This window comes from Carcharhinus amblyrhynchos, chromosome 6 (assembly GCF_965287045.1).
Source record: "Carcharhinus amblyrhynchos chromosome 6, sCarAmb.v2.hapA, whole genome shotgun sequence".
NCBI lineage: Eukaryota > Metazoa > Chordata > Chondrichthyes > Carcharhiniformes > Carcharhinidae > Carcharhinus > Carcharhinus amblyrhynchos.
In genome coordinates this window covers 65,066,215-65,080,907 of record NC_137329.1, presented here as the reverse complement: position 1 = coordinate 65,080,907, position 14,693 = coordinate 65,066,215, and the positions used below count along the sequence as shown (strand labels likewise).

General features: G+C 44.8%; 1 protein-coding gene across 2 annotated transcripts in view; it reads right to left on the bottom strand.

Moving 5' to 3' along the window:
- Positions 1-14,693, bottom strand: part of slc39a13 (solute carrier family 39 member 13) — a 64,680-nt gene that overhangs the window by 30,354 nt on the left and 19,633 nt on the right. For both annotated transcript variants that reach the window (XM_080190550.1, XM_080190551.1), the window contains exons 5-7: positions 14,447-14,644; positions 14,268-14,357; positions 3,319-3,369 (exon numbers count right to left, since the gene is read on the bottom strand). In XM_080190550.1, the coding sequence (XP_080046676.1) occupies positions 3,319-3,369; positions 14,268-14,357; positions 14,447-14,644 (339 nt within the window). The remainder of the gene's footprint in view (positions 1-3,318; positions 3,370-14,267; positions 14,358-14,446; positions 14,645-14,693) is intronic.

Sequence of the window (14,693 nt, the reverse complement as noted above, 5' to 3'; positions counted from 1 at the left end):
CAAACCAGCCTCCTGCCCATTAATCTGTTGACACTTCCTGTTGTCTTGAAAAAAGCAGTCAGCATAATCACTGATCCCATGCACACTGGGCATCCTCTCTTCCACCTTCTTCCGTCAGGAAGAAAATACGAAAGTCTCAGGTCGCATACCAAACGACTCAAGAACAGCTTCTTCCACGCTGCCATCAAACTTTCGAATAGACCTACCTTGCATTAAGTTGAACTTTCACGACACCTTAGCTATGATTGTGTTACATTCTCCACCTTGGCTTTTTCTTCTATCCTATGAACCCAATGAGCAGTATGCTTTGTTTGTATAATGGGTAAGAAACAATATTTTTCATTATATCCCAATATAGGTGACAACAAAAAAATCAAATCAAACATACAGAAAGAGAACTGGTCTTCTTTCTTTTGGTGTTAAATGAATGAAAGATGGTAAAGGGAAAAAAACAAGGGCGCCGGGCGAGAAGACGTTTATGTAGGCAGCTGTTAGGTTCTACCAGGTGGACGCTGGGGGGGGGGGGGGGGGGTGGGCAGCATGTGCCGGAGGCAGGGTTCGATGCCAGTGAGGGGGGGTGCGCGGGCACCGGAGGCGAAGTCCGACACCAGTGGGGTTGGGGGAGGTGGGGCGGTGGTGAGGTCTGATGCCTGTGGGGGTGGGGGTGGGCAGCATGCGCCAGAGGCGGGTTCCAATGCCAATGAGGTGCGGGTGGGGGGGTGTGGCGGTGGTGGGGGCCAACACAAGGAGGGGGTGCCAGAGGGGACGCCGACACCAGGCAGTTGCGCCAGAGGTGGGGGCTGACACCGATAGGTGGGGGGGTGCACCAGAGGTGGGGTCCAACGCCTGCGAGGGGGTGCAACCAAGGCCGATGCCAGGGGAGGAGGGGGGTTAGTGTGGCGCAGCGAAGTCAACACCGGGGGGGGGCGGGTGTTTTGGGGTGTGCTGGAAGCCGGGTCGTACCCGAGCGTGTGGTGCAGACAGGATCAGCTGACGGGGGTATTCACAGACATCTTCAACCACTCTTCACAACAATCTGAGGTCCCTATCTGCTTCAAGAAGACAACCATCATCCCAGCACCTAAGAAAAACTAAGCCATGTGCCTTAATGACTATGAAGTGCTTCAAAAGGCACGAATCAATTCCACCTCTCGGACTATCTGAATCCACTACAGTTTGCCTACTGCCACAACAGATCCATAGCAGATGCCATCTCCCTGGCCCTGCACTCAACACTGGAACACCTAGACCACTAAGAACATATATATCAGACTCCTATTTATTGACTGCAGCCCAACCTTCAACACCATTATTCCCACGAAACACATCTCCAAACTCCATAGCCTGGGCCTCGGCATCTCCCACTTCAACTTGATCCTGAACTTCCTAACTCAAAGACCACTATCAGTAAGTATCCTTACAACAATGCCTCCTCCACAATCATCCTCAACACTGGTGCCCCACAAGGCTGTATTCTCAGCCCCCTGCTATACTCCTTATACACCTATGACTGTGTGGCTATATTCCCCTCCAATTCAATTTTCAAGTTTGCTGATGACATCACCGTAATGGGTCGGATCACAAATAATGATGAGACAGAGTACAGAAATGAGATAGAGAATGGTGCAGCAACAATGATCTCTCCCTCAATGTCAACAAAACGAAGGAGATCGTTATCAACTTCAGGAAGCATAAAGGAGAACATGCCCCGTCTGCATCAACGGGGACGAAGCAGAAAGGATCGAGAGCTTCAAGTTTTTGTGTGTGCAGATCACTAACAACCTGTCTGGTCCGCCCATGCCGACACTATAGTTAAGAAAGTCCACCAAATGCCTCTACTTTCTCAGAAGACTAAGAAAATTTGGCATAAGAACATCAGAAACAGGAGCAGGAGTAGGGCATCTAGCCCTTCGAGCCTGCCCCGCCATTCAATAAGATCATGGCTGATCTGAAGTGGATCAGTTCCACTTTCCCGCCTGCTCCCCATAACCCTTAATTCCCTTGTCTATCAGAAATCCAACTACCCGTGACTTAAACATATTCAACGAGGTAGCCTCCAGGCATGTCAGCTACAATTCTCACAACTTTTACTGATGCACCATAGAAAGCATTCTTTCTGGATGTATCACAGCTTGGCATGGCTCTGCTCTATCCAAGACCACAAGGAACAAAAGGTTGTGAATGTAGCCCAATTCATCATGCAAACCAGCCTCCCATCAATGACTCCGTCTACACTTCCCGCTGCCTCAGAAAAGCAGCCAGCTTAATCAAGGACCCCATGCAGCACGGTAGCACAGTGGTTAGCACTGCTGCTTCACAGCTCCAGGGTCCTGGGTTTGATTCCCAGCTCAGGGTCACTGTCTGTATGGAGTTTGCACATTCTCCTCGTGTCTGCGTGGGTTTCCTCCGGGTGCTCCGGTTTCCTCCCACAGTCCAAAGATGTGCAGGTTAGGTTGATTGGCCATGCTAAGAAATTGCCCCTTAGTGTCCAGGGTAGCAGAGGTTAGAGGGATTAGTGGGTATAATATGTAGGGATATCGGGGTAGGGCCTGGGTAGGATTGTGTTTGGTGTAGACTCGATGGGCCGAAGGGCCTCTTTCTGCACTGTAGGGTTCTATGATCTATGCACCCCAGACATTCTCTCTTCCACCTTCTTCCGTCGGGAAAAAAATATAAAAGTCTGAGGTCACGTGCAACCTCCTCAAGAACAGCTTCTTTCCTGCTGCTGTCAGACTTTTGAATGGACTTGGTTGCATTAAGTTGATCTTTCTCCACACCCTAGCTATGACTATAACACTACATTCTGCAACCTGTTGTTTTCTTCTCTATGAATGGTATGCTTGTCTGTACAGCGTGCAAGAAACAATACTTTTCGCTCTATGTTAATATATGTGACAATAATAAATCAAATCAGACACAGTCAGTGCTCAGAATGCAGTGCAGACTGGGTCAATGATGAGAGTATGCTACAGCAGACACAATTGCTTTCAAAAGGTAACTGGAAATCCAGCTGAAGGGAAAGAAATGCAGGACTAAAAGTTAATGCAGAGAAGTGTGACCAGCTGGGTTGTTCTTTCACAGGGCCAGCAGAAACACAATATGTTGAATGACTGCCTTCTTTGCTGTAACAATTCTATGAGTATGACAGGTCCTTTATGTGCTACGATATGCCTGCCTTTGTTGCCATCTAACCATCCAAAAGAAATATTTTGTTTGGGATGGGAGGAAGGAGAAGGGAAATGCCCACTCCTAAGAGACAGTTTTAAAATGAAGGTCTGACCAAGATCAATTATTCACATTTAGTTTCAGCTTTCTCACCTCATGCGGAACTTCATGGAGGAGGATAGCCAGGGTTGTTGTGAGCCCAACCTGCAGCAAAAGACAGGAACATGTCAGCAATCTCAAAAAGCAGACAGCCATAGACATAGCAATTAACACAGTAAAGCAGGAAGTAGGAGCATGAGGGTGCCATTTGACCCTTTGAGACTTTTCCGCTGTTTGTTATGAGCATGGCTGATTGTCCAACTGTCTGATCCCACCTTCTCTTTGATCCCCTTCGCCTCAAGTGCTATATCTTGAGCAATGGACAGGAATGGATAATATAACTATAAGAAGCACACCTTCAGTATTCTGACACCACTTGCAAGTTAAGTGCAGTTCACTGCAGAAATAGCTGAAGTAAAATGTGACTTGTATATATTGCACTTGTAAGCAGAAAAGAAAGTGGTGTTGCAGCACATGGGTGCTTGCAGTCAACAAAGCAGGTTTATTGAGAAGTCGTTCTAGCTTGGGCTAGACTGACTAAAAGCCCACGAAGCAGTCACAAACTAGACCCTTAAAGTGGCAGCACAACAACACATCTGTCCAAATATACAACATTGCTCCCCCTTTACTTCTCGGGTCTCATAACGATAAACAACCAAAGTATTTTACGTAGTCATCAAAACATATATACAAGAGCAGGTGATAAATCATTATACAATAATAATAGTTAATAGGTGGCTATCTATTCCACATTGCCTGCCTATACATTTAAGGGATTCAGTTGTTTTCGACTTTAGAGGTACTGTCAGGATCTTCTGAGGATGTCTCAACCGCAGAAGGCGTAACAGTCTCCGTTGCAGAATAAATACAAGCAGCAGCAAGATTCTTCGGCAATTTTGTCTCTGCTGATTGACCTCAGTCGCAGTCAGGCAATCTGGTAGCATGGATGGTGGTGGGGGCAACATGGTGACACAATGGTTAGCACTAGTGCCTCACAGCGCCACAGACTTGGGTTCTATTGCCAGCTTGGGTTGCTGTCTGTGGGGAGCTTGCATGTTCTCCCAGATCTGTGTGGGTTTCCTCTGGGTGCTCTGGTTTCCTCCCACAGTCTGTAAGATGTGCTGGTTAGGTGCAGCGCCCCAGACAGGTCCTGAATTGTGGCGACTAGGAGAATTTCACAGTAACTTAATTGCAGTGTTAATGTAAGCCTTACTTATGACTAAAAAAAATCCTGAGATAGTTCTGGAACACACTGATCTATGCATTACTTCCACACTATCTCATCTGCAGCTTGAACTATATGGGAGACAAGACCTGTTTGTGCCAACGCAATTGCAGGAACCCACTTCTCATTGGTGGAGTAGCTGTGCTCCAAAACTAGCTTTCCTTTTGAATACAAGCATTTTTTGGAATTACCTTCTCTTCCCAAGATTTGAGACTGCTGATTGTGTTCTACTATCTCAGACATCGCCTGCAGTAACAATAAATCAAAGGTAGTTCTCAGCTTCCTCTTCAGCAGTGGTAAAGCTGGGGATCTGAGTAATCGAACATGTGGTGTTGCAATGTAAGAAACCGTTTAGACGTGTCTAAAAGTGTCCTCCATGTAACTGTTCTAATAGTCTGTCGCAAATCTGAAGAAATTATTACCCTTTCCTCACACAACAGGCCTGCTGTGTGAGGAAATATCCGCCCTGAACTGTCAAATTGAGTTCTCTGAGAACATATGGCTTTAATTGTGGACAACACAGTGGTTAGCACTTATTGCCTCACAGTAGGGACCCAGGGTCAATTCCAGCCTCGGGTCACTGTCCGTGTGGAGTTTGTACTTTCTCCCCATCTGTGTGGGTTTTTTCTGGGTGCTCTGATTTCCTCCCATATTTCAAAGATGAGGCTAGCACGGCAAATAATGACAGGGGGAGTCAGGGTAAATACATGAGGTTAAGAAGATAAGGCGTGGGTGAGATTGTTGTCAATGCAGGTTTGAAGGCTGAATGGCCTCCCTCTGCACTGCAGGGATTCTATGCTTTCTATATATTCAGGTTGCGTTCTTGTTATCCACCCTTTTAGCATCATTTACAGTATCTCCCCATCACAGAATCACTTCTGGTTTGTCGTTGAACCTGAGCCTCAGTTGCCAGAATGTCATCTGCCAGCAAAAAACACTAAATTCTTTTGGTGGAATTCATTTTGTTTCACCTTTTACCTGTATTCTGATCTACTTGAGCATTCTTTCTGAGAGACGTGGATTTCCTCCAGCAAGCTCATGCTATGTGACTAATTTTTCCATAATTTTCGCAGTGGCTGTCTTTGCATCAGCAATCAACATGTGAATGGTCCCTTTTTGCACTGTGATGACATGCCTGTTGCTGGGTAGACTCTCTCTGGCTGGCACCCATGTTATGGATCCTCATGCCTGTTCCAAGCTGAGAACCCTCCTTAGCAGCAATTGAATCAACTATTTCTAAGGCTGTTTTAAGAATGAAGTTTTTATTCAGTTAGCACGCTCTGCTGTATAACCTCATTCATCAGCCCACAAACCAGTCTCTAATTCTATCATCCAGACAATCATGAAATTCACAACGTTCCACAAAGTGTTTTAAGAGACAGTCGTCAGCTTCAGAAAGCACAGCGGAGGACATGCCCCTGTTTATCACCAACAGTGATTAAGTGGAAATGGTCAAGAGCTTCAAGTTTCTAAGTGTCCAGATCAACAACAATGTGTCCTGGTCCCTCCAGGCTGATACTACAGTAAGAAGGTTCACCAATGCCTCTACGTTCTCAGAAGCCTAAGGAAATTCTGATACAACTCTCACCTTTTTTTTTTAACATGCGCCATAGAATGCATCTTTTCCAGATGAATCACAGCTTGGTCAGAGCAGACTCCTGCTCTGACCAAGACCGCAAGAAGTGACAATGGGTTGTGAATGTAACCCAGTCCATCACGCAAACCAGGCCTCCCATCCATTGACCCGATCTATACTTCCTGCTGCCTCAGAAAAGCTGCCTGTATAACCAAGGACTCCACGCACCACAGACATGCGCTCTTCCACTTCCTTCCGTGGGGAAAAAGATTATGTGCCAACCAACTTGAGAACAACTTTTTCCCTGCTGTCATCAGACTTTTGAATGGACCAATGTTGTATTAAGTGGATCTTTCTCTACATCCTAGCTATAAGCTCGGACCTGGGAGTGCAAGTGCACAAGTCTCTGAAGGTGGCAACCCAGGTGGAGAAGGTTGCGAAGAAAGCTTACGGAATGCTAGCCTTTATAGGAAGGGGTATAGAGTATAAGAGCTGGTGTCTAATGCTACCGTTGTACAGAACGTTGGTTAGACCGCATTTGGAGTACTGCGCCCAGTTCTGGTCACCTTATTACCGGAAGGACGTGGAGACAGTGCAGAGGAGGTTTACCAGGATGCTGCCTGGTATGGAAGGACTGGGTTATGAGGAAAGATTGGGTAAACTGGGGCTCTTTTCCTTAGAAAGACGGAGATTAAGGGGGAATCTGATAGAGGTGTATAAAATAATGAAGGGTATAGATAGAGTAAACAGTGGCAGGCTTTTTCCTAGATTGGAGTCAAATATCACGAGGGGTCATGAGCTAAGGTTGAGGGGGGAGAAGTATAATTTGGATACTAGAGGGAGGTTTTTCCACACAGAGGGTCGTGGGGGTATAGAATGCACTACCAAGTAAGGTGGTGGAGGCAGGCACGCTGGACTTGTTTAAGGTTTACTTAGATAGGCACATGAGTGAAACAGGGATGGAGGGTTATAGGACACAGTTTTAAATAAGGGTCAGAGCCTCGGGACGTTACTGGAAATCTAATGCTACATGTTGATGTTCAGTCTCTTTTACTCCACAGGTGTGTTGGTCCACCTTGTTGTCTAACAAGGGGCATGCACACAGTGGGTCGTGCATGGGCTGCTCTTGGATGTTTCGAGAGTGGCCTAGTACTTTGCGTCGTTGTGTCTGCTTAAAACTGGACCAGCAGATGGGCACCACAACAGCTCAGTAACTATCACTGCTAACTGTACAGATACATGGATTTGGGCCAGTGTCTGTGGGAGTTTGCGCATTCTCCCTGTGGTTGCGTGGGTTTCCTCCGGGTGCTCCGGTTTCCTCCCACACCCCAAAGATGTGCTCTTAGGCTGACTAGTGTAATAAATTGTCCCTAAACTATTCTCCCCTGAATCTGGTTTCCAATGGGGGTACCATACGCATACACATACACACAGGTCAAGGTCGGTGTAGGAAAATGCTTTGTTAAGATGGCGGCGCGGGCTTGTTGGGCCGAAGGGCCTGTTTCCCGTGCTGGGTTGTTCTTTGTATAACTGTAACACTACATTCCGCACCCACTCCTTTCCATCTCCCTGATGTATTTTGTGGTGTGCAACAGTATGCTTTATCTGTATAAGCGTGAAATAAACAATACTTTTCACTACATACTAATAAATCTGACAACAATAAATCCAATCAATGATGCCAAACCTTCCCGTTATTTTTACTGGGTTACTAGATTTGTGCAATAACATTTTCAAGGAGCTTCCCTTGATAAAAATGGTCCGGTTCAATTTTTCGACGTGAGCCAATGTAACAGCTAGCTCCAGATTTCAAATGCAATGCAAAGGAGATCTATTTTTCACTTTTCCTCTGTGCCATGCTTTTACTATGCACGTGGCAAGCTCTGCATCCTCAACTGCTCAGATTACCCCAATTCTGCTTTTTGGTTGGGACTTTTCTTTCTGCCCTACTACCTTACCACACCAATGTCAGGTGTGGTCACTGATGTGCTGCTGATTCTGCTCCGATCATTGGAAACATTGAAAGGAGTTTGGCCCTTCAACAAGTAAGTACAGCTCTAATTTTTCTTTTCTGCCTTTCTGCTGGAAGAGAATTTTTAATCTGCTCCTCGTTGCCTGTTTTCTTTTTATCCTGTTGTACACATTATTCTTGAGGATAAAAGCAAGTCAGGTGCCATCACCAAGGCTTTATTGAGAAGGTTTTCAGTGTATAAAGGCTTGGACAAAAACTGACTAAAAGCCTGTGAACCAGCTGATGATGTCACAAAGTAAACAGGTAACGAAACACAAAGTGGTAGCACAACAACACGACACCTAGCCAAATATATAACAGAGATGGTGAAATCAATTTAACGACAACCATTTATTAAATAAACCTACCCTGATATCACTCAAAAATATTAACCAGCAGGACATGGAAAAAAACAACCCTGATACATCAGTTACATTTCTAAAAAAACCCACATGCTACATATTCTTCATTTACTCCACTTGCTTCTTTCAACCAAGATTTGATTATGGTAATCTGTAAAAGTCCTTAGAGTAGTTACCGCATTATGGAATATGTAAAACATTCTTTATTCCAGTCCTTACTTTTTTTAATCTTAATGACTGTGCACCAATGTTTCCTATAATTTCTGCTTACTGAGTAGCTGACGTTTTGGATTACCTGGTCTTTTAGGATTGGTGTGCAGCCTTGCAGGTGCACATCTGAAAGGAATATTGGTCGCATTGAGGCCTGTTTGTTTATCGTGCAACACATCTCTGATTACTCTGTGGCCATACATCCATGATGTGGGTATGCCGGCGTTGGACTGGTGTAAACACGGTAAAAAGTCTGACAACACCAGGTTTTAGTCCAACCTATTTATTTGACAATATACTCGCAAGCTTTCAGGTTAGCTAACCCGAAAGCTTGCGAGTATATTATCAAATAAATAGGTTGGACTAAAACCTGGTGTTGTCAGACTTTTTACCGCCATACATCCATGCAGCTAAGAAAGCACAGTGGTGCTGATTCCTGCTCTCATCCTTAACTGCAAAATGCCATCAACTTTGTTTGCAATTTGCATTTTTCCCTTGCTATCATTTGATCCATCTCTACTTCTTCCCAATCAATTTTTATTTAAACCCATCAAGTGCCCCAGCTGTCTTGACTACAGTTCCTCCTGTTCTGCTTTCTGTAAGGACTACATTACATACCACTGCCTCAGATGTCTTTCTTCATCCTCAGTGTCAATTTCTCCACCTGCCCTGACCATGTCCTCTTTACTATCCGCATCCTTGCTCTCACCCTTTCCCACTCTCATCCCAAACTGTAATATGGTTCACCTTGTCCTCGCCTTCCAACCCAATACAAAGCATCATTCTCCATTATCTCCAACCAAACACATCTTGTCTCCTCACCTTTACACATTTTGAAAGGGCCATTCCCTCCCCAACACGTTGGTCAACTTCTCAATCATCCCAAGACACTCGCTCCCCTTTCCATGGCACCTAGCCATGGAGATGCAATACCTGCCCTTGATCTTCTGCGTTCTTACTTTCCATGGTATTAAACACTGCCAGATGAAACAGCAATTCATATGTACTTTCTATTTGCTATGCTGTATTTGCTAGTCAGTGTGGTCTCCTCTACACAGAGCAGATTGAACACAGGTTGAGTGACTGTTCTGTATGAAACCTCAGAAGTCTGCAGGCATGACCCCAAGCTTTGGGTGGCCTGCCATTTTAATTCTCCACCTCGCTCCCAGTCTGATCTCTCTGTCCTCAGACTCCTGTACAGTTCCAATGAAGCTCAAAAGTTGCTCAAGGAACAGCATTGCATCTTTCAATTAGGCACTTAACAGCATTCAGAACTCTAACTGCAATCAGCAATTTCACATCATAAATCATGCCCTGAATTGTTTTACAGAGTACCTGATTGTGACAGTGCTGCTTTTCCATTTCCTGTAGTTCCATCAATAGTTTATTTGCATCATCATCCCTTTCGTCGTTTAATTCCTCCTGGCTCCAAACTATCATGATGTGGAGATGCCGATGTTGGACTGGGGTAAACACAGTAAGAAGTCTCACAACACCAGGTTAAAGTCCAACCAGTTTATTTGATAGTGAACCCACAAGCTTTCGGGGTTTGCCCCTTCGTCAGGTGAGTGGAGAGTTCTGGTCTCAAACAGAGCATACAAAGGCACACACACACACACACACTTTACAAAATACTGCTTAGAATGTGAGTCTTTACAGCTAATCTGCTATTCAAGTCTTAAAGATGCAGACAACGTGAGTGGAGATAGCATTAGGCATAGGTTAAAGAGATGTGTACTGTCTCCAGACAGGACAATAAATGAGATGCTGCAAGTTCAGGCAAGTCATGAGGGTTACAGATAGTGCGACATAAACCCAAGATCCCGGTTGAGGCCGTCCTCATGTGTGTGGAACTTGGCTATCAGTCTCTGCTCAGCGACTCTGCGCTGTCGTGTGTCATGAAAGCCACCTTGGGGATGGCCCAGGCGAGATGTTCGTCTTCAATGATATGTTGAAGATTCCAGAGAAGATGTCGTAGCTTCTCCGCTCCAGGGAAGTACTGGATGACGAAGAGTACTCTGTCCACAGTGTCCCTTGTTTGTCCCCACACCCCCATTTCTTGCCTTCAAACAACCGCACAGCCTCAAACAGACCATTGTTCGCAGCAAACTACTCAGCCTTCAGGAGAACAGTGACCACAACACCACACAACCCTGCCACAACAAACTCTGCAAGACATACCGGATCATCGACATGGATGACATCATCTCACATGAGAACACCATCCACCAGGTACACAGCACATAGTCTTGCAACTCGGCCAACACTGTCTACCTACACTGTCACTGCAGGAAAGGATGTCCTGAAGCATGGTACATTGGGGAGACCATGCAGACGCTACAATAATGATGAATGAACACTGCTCGACAATCACCAGGCAAGACTGTTCCCTTCTTGTTGGCGAACACTTCAGCGGTCATGGGCATTCGGCCTCTGATCTTCGGGTAAGCGTTCTCCAAGCCGGCCTTCATGACACACGACGGCGCAGAGTTGCTGGGCAGAGACTGATAGCCAAGTTCCACATACGTGAGGACGGCCTCAACCGGGATCTTGGGTTCATGTTGCACTTTCTGTAACACCTATGATTTTTCTGAACTTGCAACATCTCACTTACCGTCCTGTCCGGAGACAATACACATCTCTTTAACCTATGCCTAATGCTATCTCCAGTCACATTCTTTAAGACTTGAATAGCAGGTTAGCTGTAAAGACTCACAATCTAATCGGTATTCTGTGAATTGTGTGTGCTTTTATATGCTCTGTTTGAGAACAGAACTCTCCACTCACCTGATGAAGGAGCAAACCCCGAAAGCTTGTGGGTTTACTATCAAATAAACTGGTTGGACTTTAACCTGGTGTTGTGAGGCTTCTTACTGTGTCCATCCTATCACGCAGCTTTCCTCTGTTCTCTCTTGCTCTCCATCACTACTACTGCTTCTGTATTTGCTTAAAACAGATTACATTTCAAACTTCTACCAAAGTTCTGATGAAAGGTCATCGATCTGAAATGCTAATTCTATTTCCAACTGTACAAATTCTGCCAAACCTGGAGTATTTCCATTTTGTCTGGTAACGCATACACAGGACCCGGGACAGTCTATTTTTGAATATTAAAGCAAACAGCCTAGTTGGGTCTGGCTTTGTGACATTATCGCCAAAGTCATCTGGTTGAGAACTGTGAGGCGACAATGTATAGAAAAACTGGAAAGAACACTGTCTGGAGCAAGCACAAATTTACAGAAGCTTCCCTTGGAAAAATAATTTCTTCTTTGATCCCTGAGGAGGGTGGTTCGTGCAAAACAAAGTAGAGAGACCAAGAAACACAACAAGATGTTTACCCGGGAATAGAGACAGCGGCCAGTGTTACGTTTCCTTAATGTCCTCAATGAACACCTTCAAATGAGAACATTATTTCCCTCCAGCCCAGGGCAAACAGACTGACCATGAAAAGGTCACACATTGTGTAGCACAGCTGTTACATGCAACTTAAGGCTGGCAGGCACTTGGGGACATCCTGACACATGGGGAGTTGAGTCAAAACGGTAGGCTCACGAAGGAAGTAAGGATGTATGGGATAGAGGGAAATTTGGCTAATTGGATAAGTAACTGGCTCTCTCATAGAAGACAGAGGTGGTGGTGGATGGAAAATTTTCAGACTGTAGACCAGTTACCAGCGGTGTACCACAGGGATCAGTGCTGGGTCCTCTGCTATTTGTGATTTTTATCAATGACTTGGAGGAGGGGGCTGAAGGGTGGGTTAGTAAATTTGCTGATGACACCAAGATTGGTGGAGAAGTGGATGAAGTGGAGGGCTGTTGTAGACATTGATAGGATGCAGACCTGGGCCAATAAGTGGCAGATGGAGTTTAACCCTGATTAGTGCGAGGTGATTCATTTTGGTAGGACAAATCTGAATGTGGATTACAGGGTCAACAGCAAGGTTCTGAGGAATGTGGAGGAACAGAGGGATCTTGGGGTTCATATCCACTGATCTCTGAAGGGTGCCACTCAAGTGGATAGAGTCGTGAAAGAGGCCTATAGTGTGTTAGCGTTTATTAACAGAGGGTTTGAATTTAAGAGCCGTGGAGTTATGCTGCAACTATACAGGACCTTGGTGAGATCACATTTGAAATACTGTGTGCAGTTTTGGTCACCTCAGTATAAGGATGTGGAAGCATTGGTGAGAGTGCAGAAGAGATTTATCAGGATGCTGCCTGGTTTGGAGGATAGGTCTTATGAGGAAAGGCTGAGGGAGCTGAGGCTTTTCTCTTTAGAGTGGAGGAGGATGAGAGGCGACTTAATAGAGGTTTATAAGATGATGAGGAGGATAGATAGTGTGGACGTTCAGAAACTATTTCCTCACCTGGATGTAGCTGTTACTAGGGGGCATAACTATAAAGTTCACAGTGGGAGATACAGGAGGGATGTCCGAGGGAGGTTCTTTACTCAGAGAGTGGTTGGGGTTTGGAATGGACTGCCTGCTGTGATAGTAAGTCGGACATGTTAGGAATTTTCAAGTGGTTATTGGATAGGCACAATGGAGTACACCAGAATGATAGGGAGCGAGATAGCTTGATCTTGGTTTCGGACAAAGCTTGGCACAACATTGAGGGCTGAAGGGCCTGTGCTGTGCTCTACTGTTCTAAAGAAAAATGGCCTTTTGCAGTGTGAGCATCACCAAGAGACAGACAAATACAGTGCTATCAACACCAAAAGTTAGAACATGTGTTACCAACAGACATTGCCCATGATGTTTACAGTATACATACCAATATACACAAAGCAGCAAGCAAGAGGCAAAGAGGTGATTCACAGTTCTAGGTATTGCTTGATTAGATTACAGTCCATACCACTCCTGGGTAGATTTCTTCACCCAGAGACTGGTGAGCCTATGAAAATCATTACAACAGAAAGCAGTTGAGACAGAAACAATGTATGTTTTCAAGGAGTTAGATACAGCACTTGGGGTGAAGGGGATCAAAGCACATATGGGTGGGGGCAGGAGGCGGATTAGGCTATTTAGTTGGATACTCAAACATGATCATAATGAATAGGTGGAGTGGGATTAAGAGGTCAAATGGCCTCCTCCTGCTCCTGTTTTCTACATTTCTGTATTGAACAGACTTCAGTTTGGTATTCACTCCTGGGTATCTACAACTCATTTTAAAACCCATCAAGAATACTGATTAGATTTCAGTCAGTAACTCACTCTTGGGTATCTACTATGCAATATAAAAACCATCAGGCACCTTGATTAGATTTTAGTCTATAATTCACTTGTGGGTATTTATAACAAACTATTCAAGCACCTTGATTAGGTTTTAGTCAGTAACTCATTCCTGGGTTTCTACTATTCAATATAAACCCTTATTGAGCACCTTGGTTTGACTCGAGTCTGTAACTCACTCCTGGGTATCTACCATTCAATATAAACCCATCCAGCACCTTGATTAGATTTCAGTCTATGATTCACTCCTGGGTATCTACCATTAATGTAAAACTATCGAGCACCATGAATCAATTTTAACAAGTAGAAACTATATAAATACAAGCTGTACTGATATTAAAATTTGGATTCTACTACTCTCTTTGCAAATCATTTTCTTCTCTTTTACTTACCTTCCTGCTGACAAGGAAGCTCCCCGCTACTGCCAGACCATGTGTGAAGTTATCAATGCCATTGGCAATAAGGTTCAGATACCCACTAATCTACAAAACAAAGGCCAGTGTCAAATTTCCAATGAAGAATAGTGCGGCAGAACAGAATTCAATGGTAAGAAACAGAATGACCCCCTTACCTTAATGGTTTGAACAGGCTGCGTAGATGCCCTAAGCTGCAGTGAAGAGCTATGGCAGTGCCCGTTAATAAGCTGGATACATGAACCATTGCGATGAGTGCTAGCAGAGGAAATTCGTTTTCCATTTTTAAGGCGTTTGATTGCCTTTTCTACACAAAGATGCCCATTCTGCAAAGTTTTCTTTGTTTGTAAAGCTGCCTAGAAAGAGGACGACAACATTTCACATGATATGAAAATAAGAGGCCCA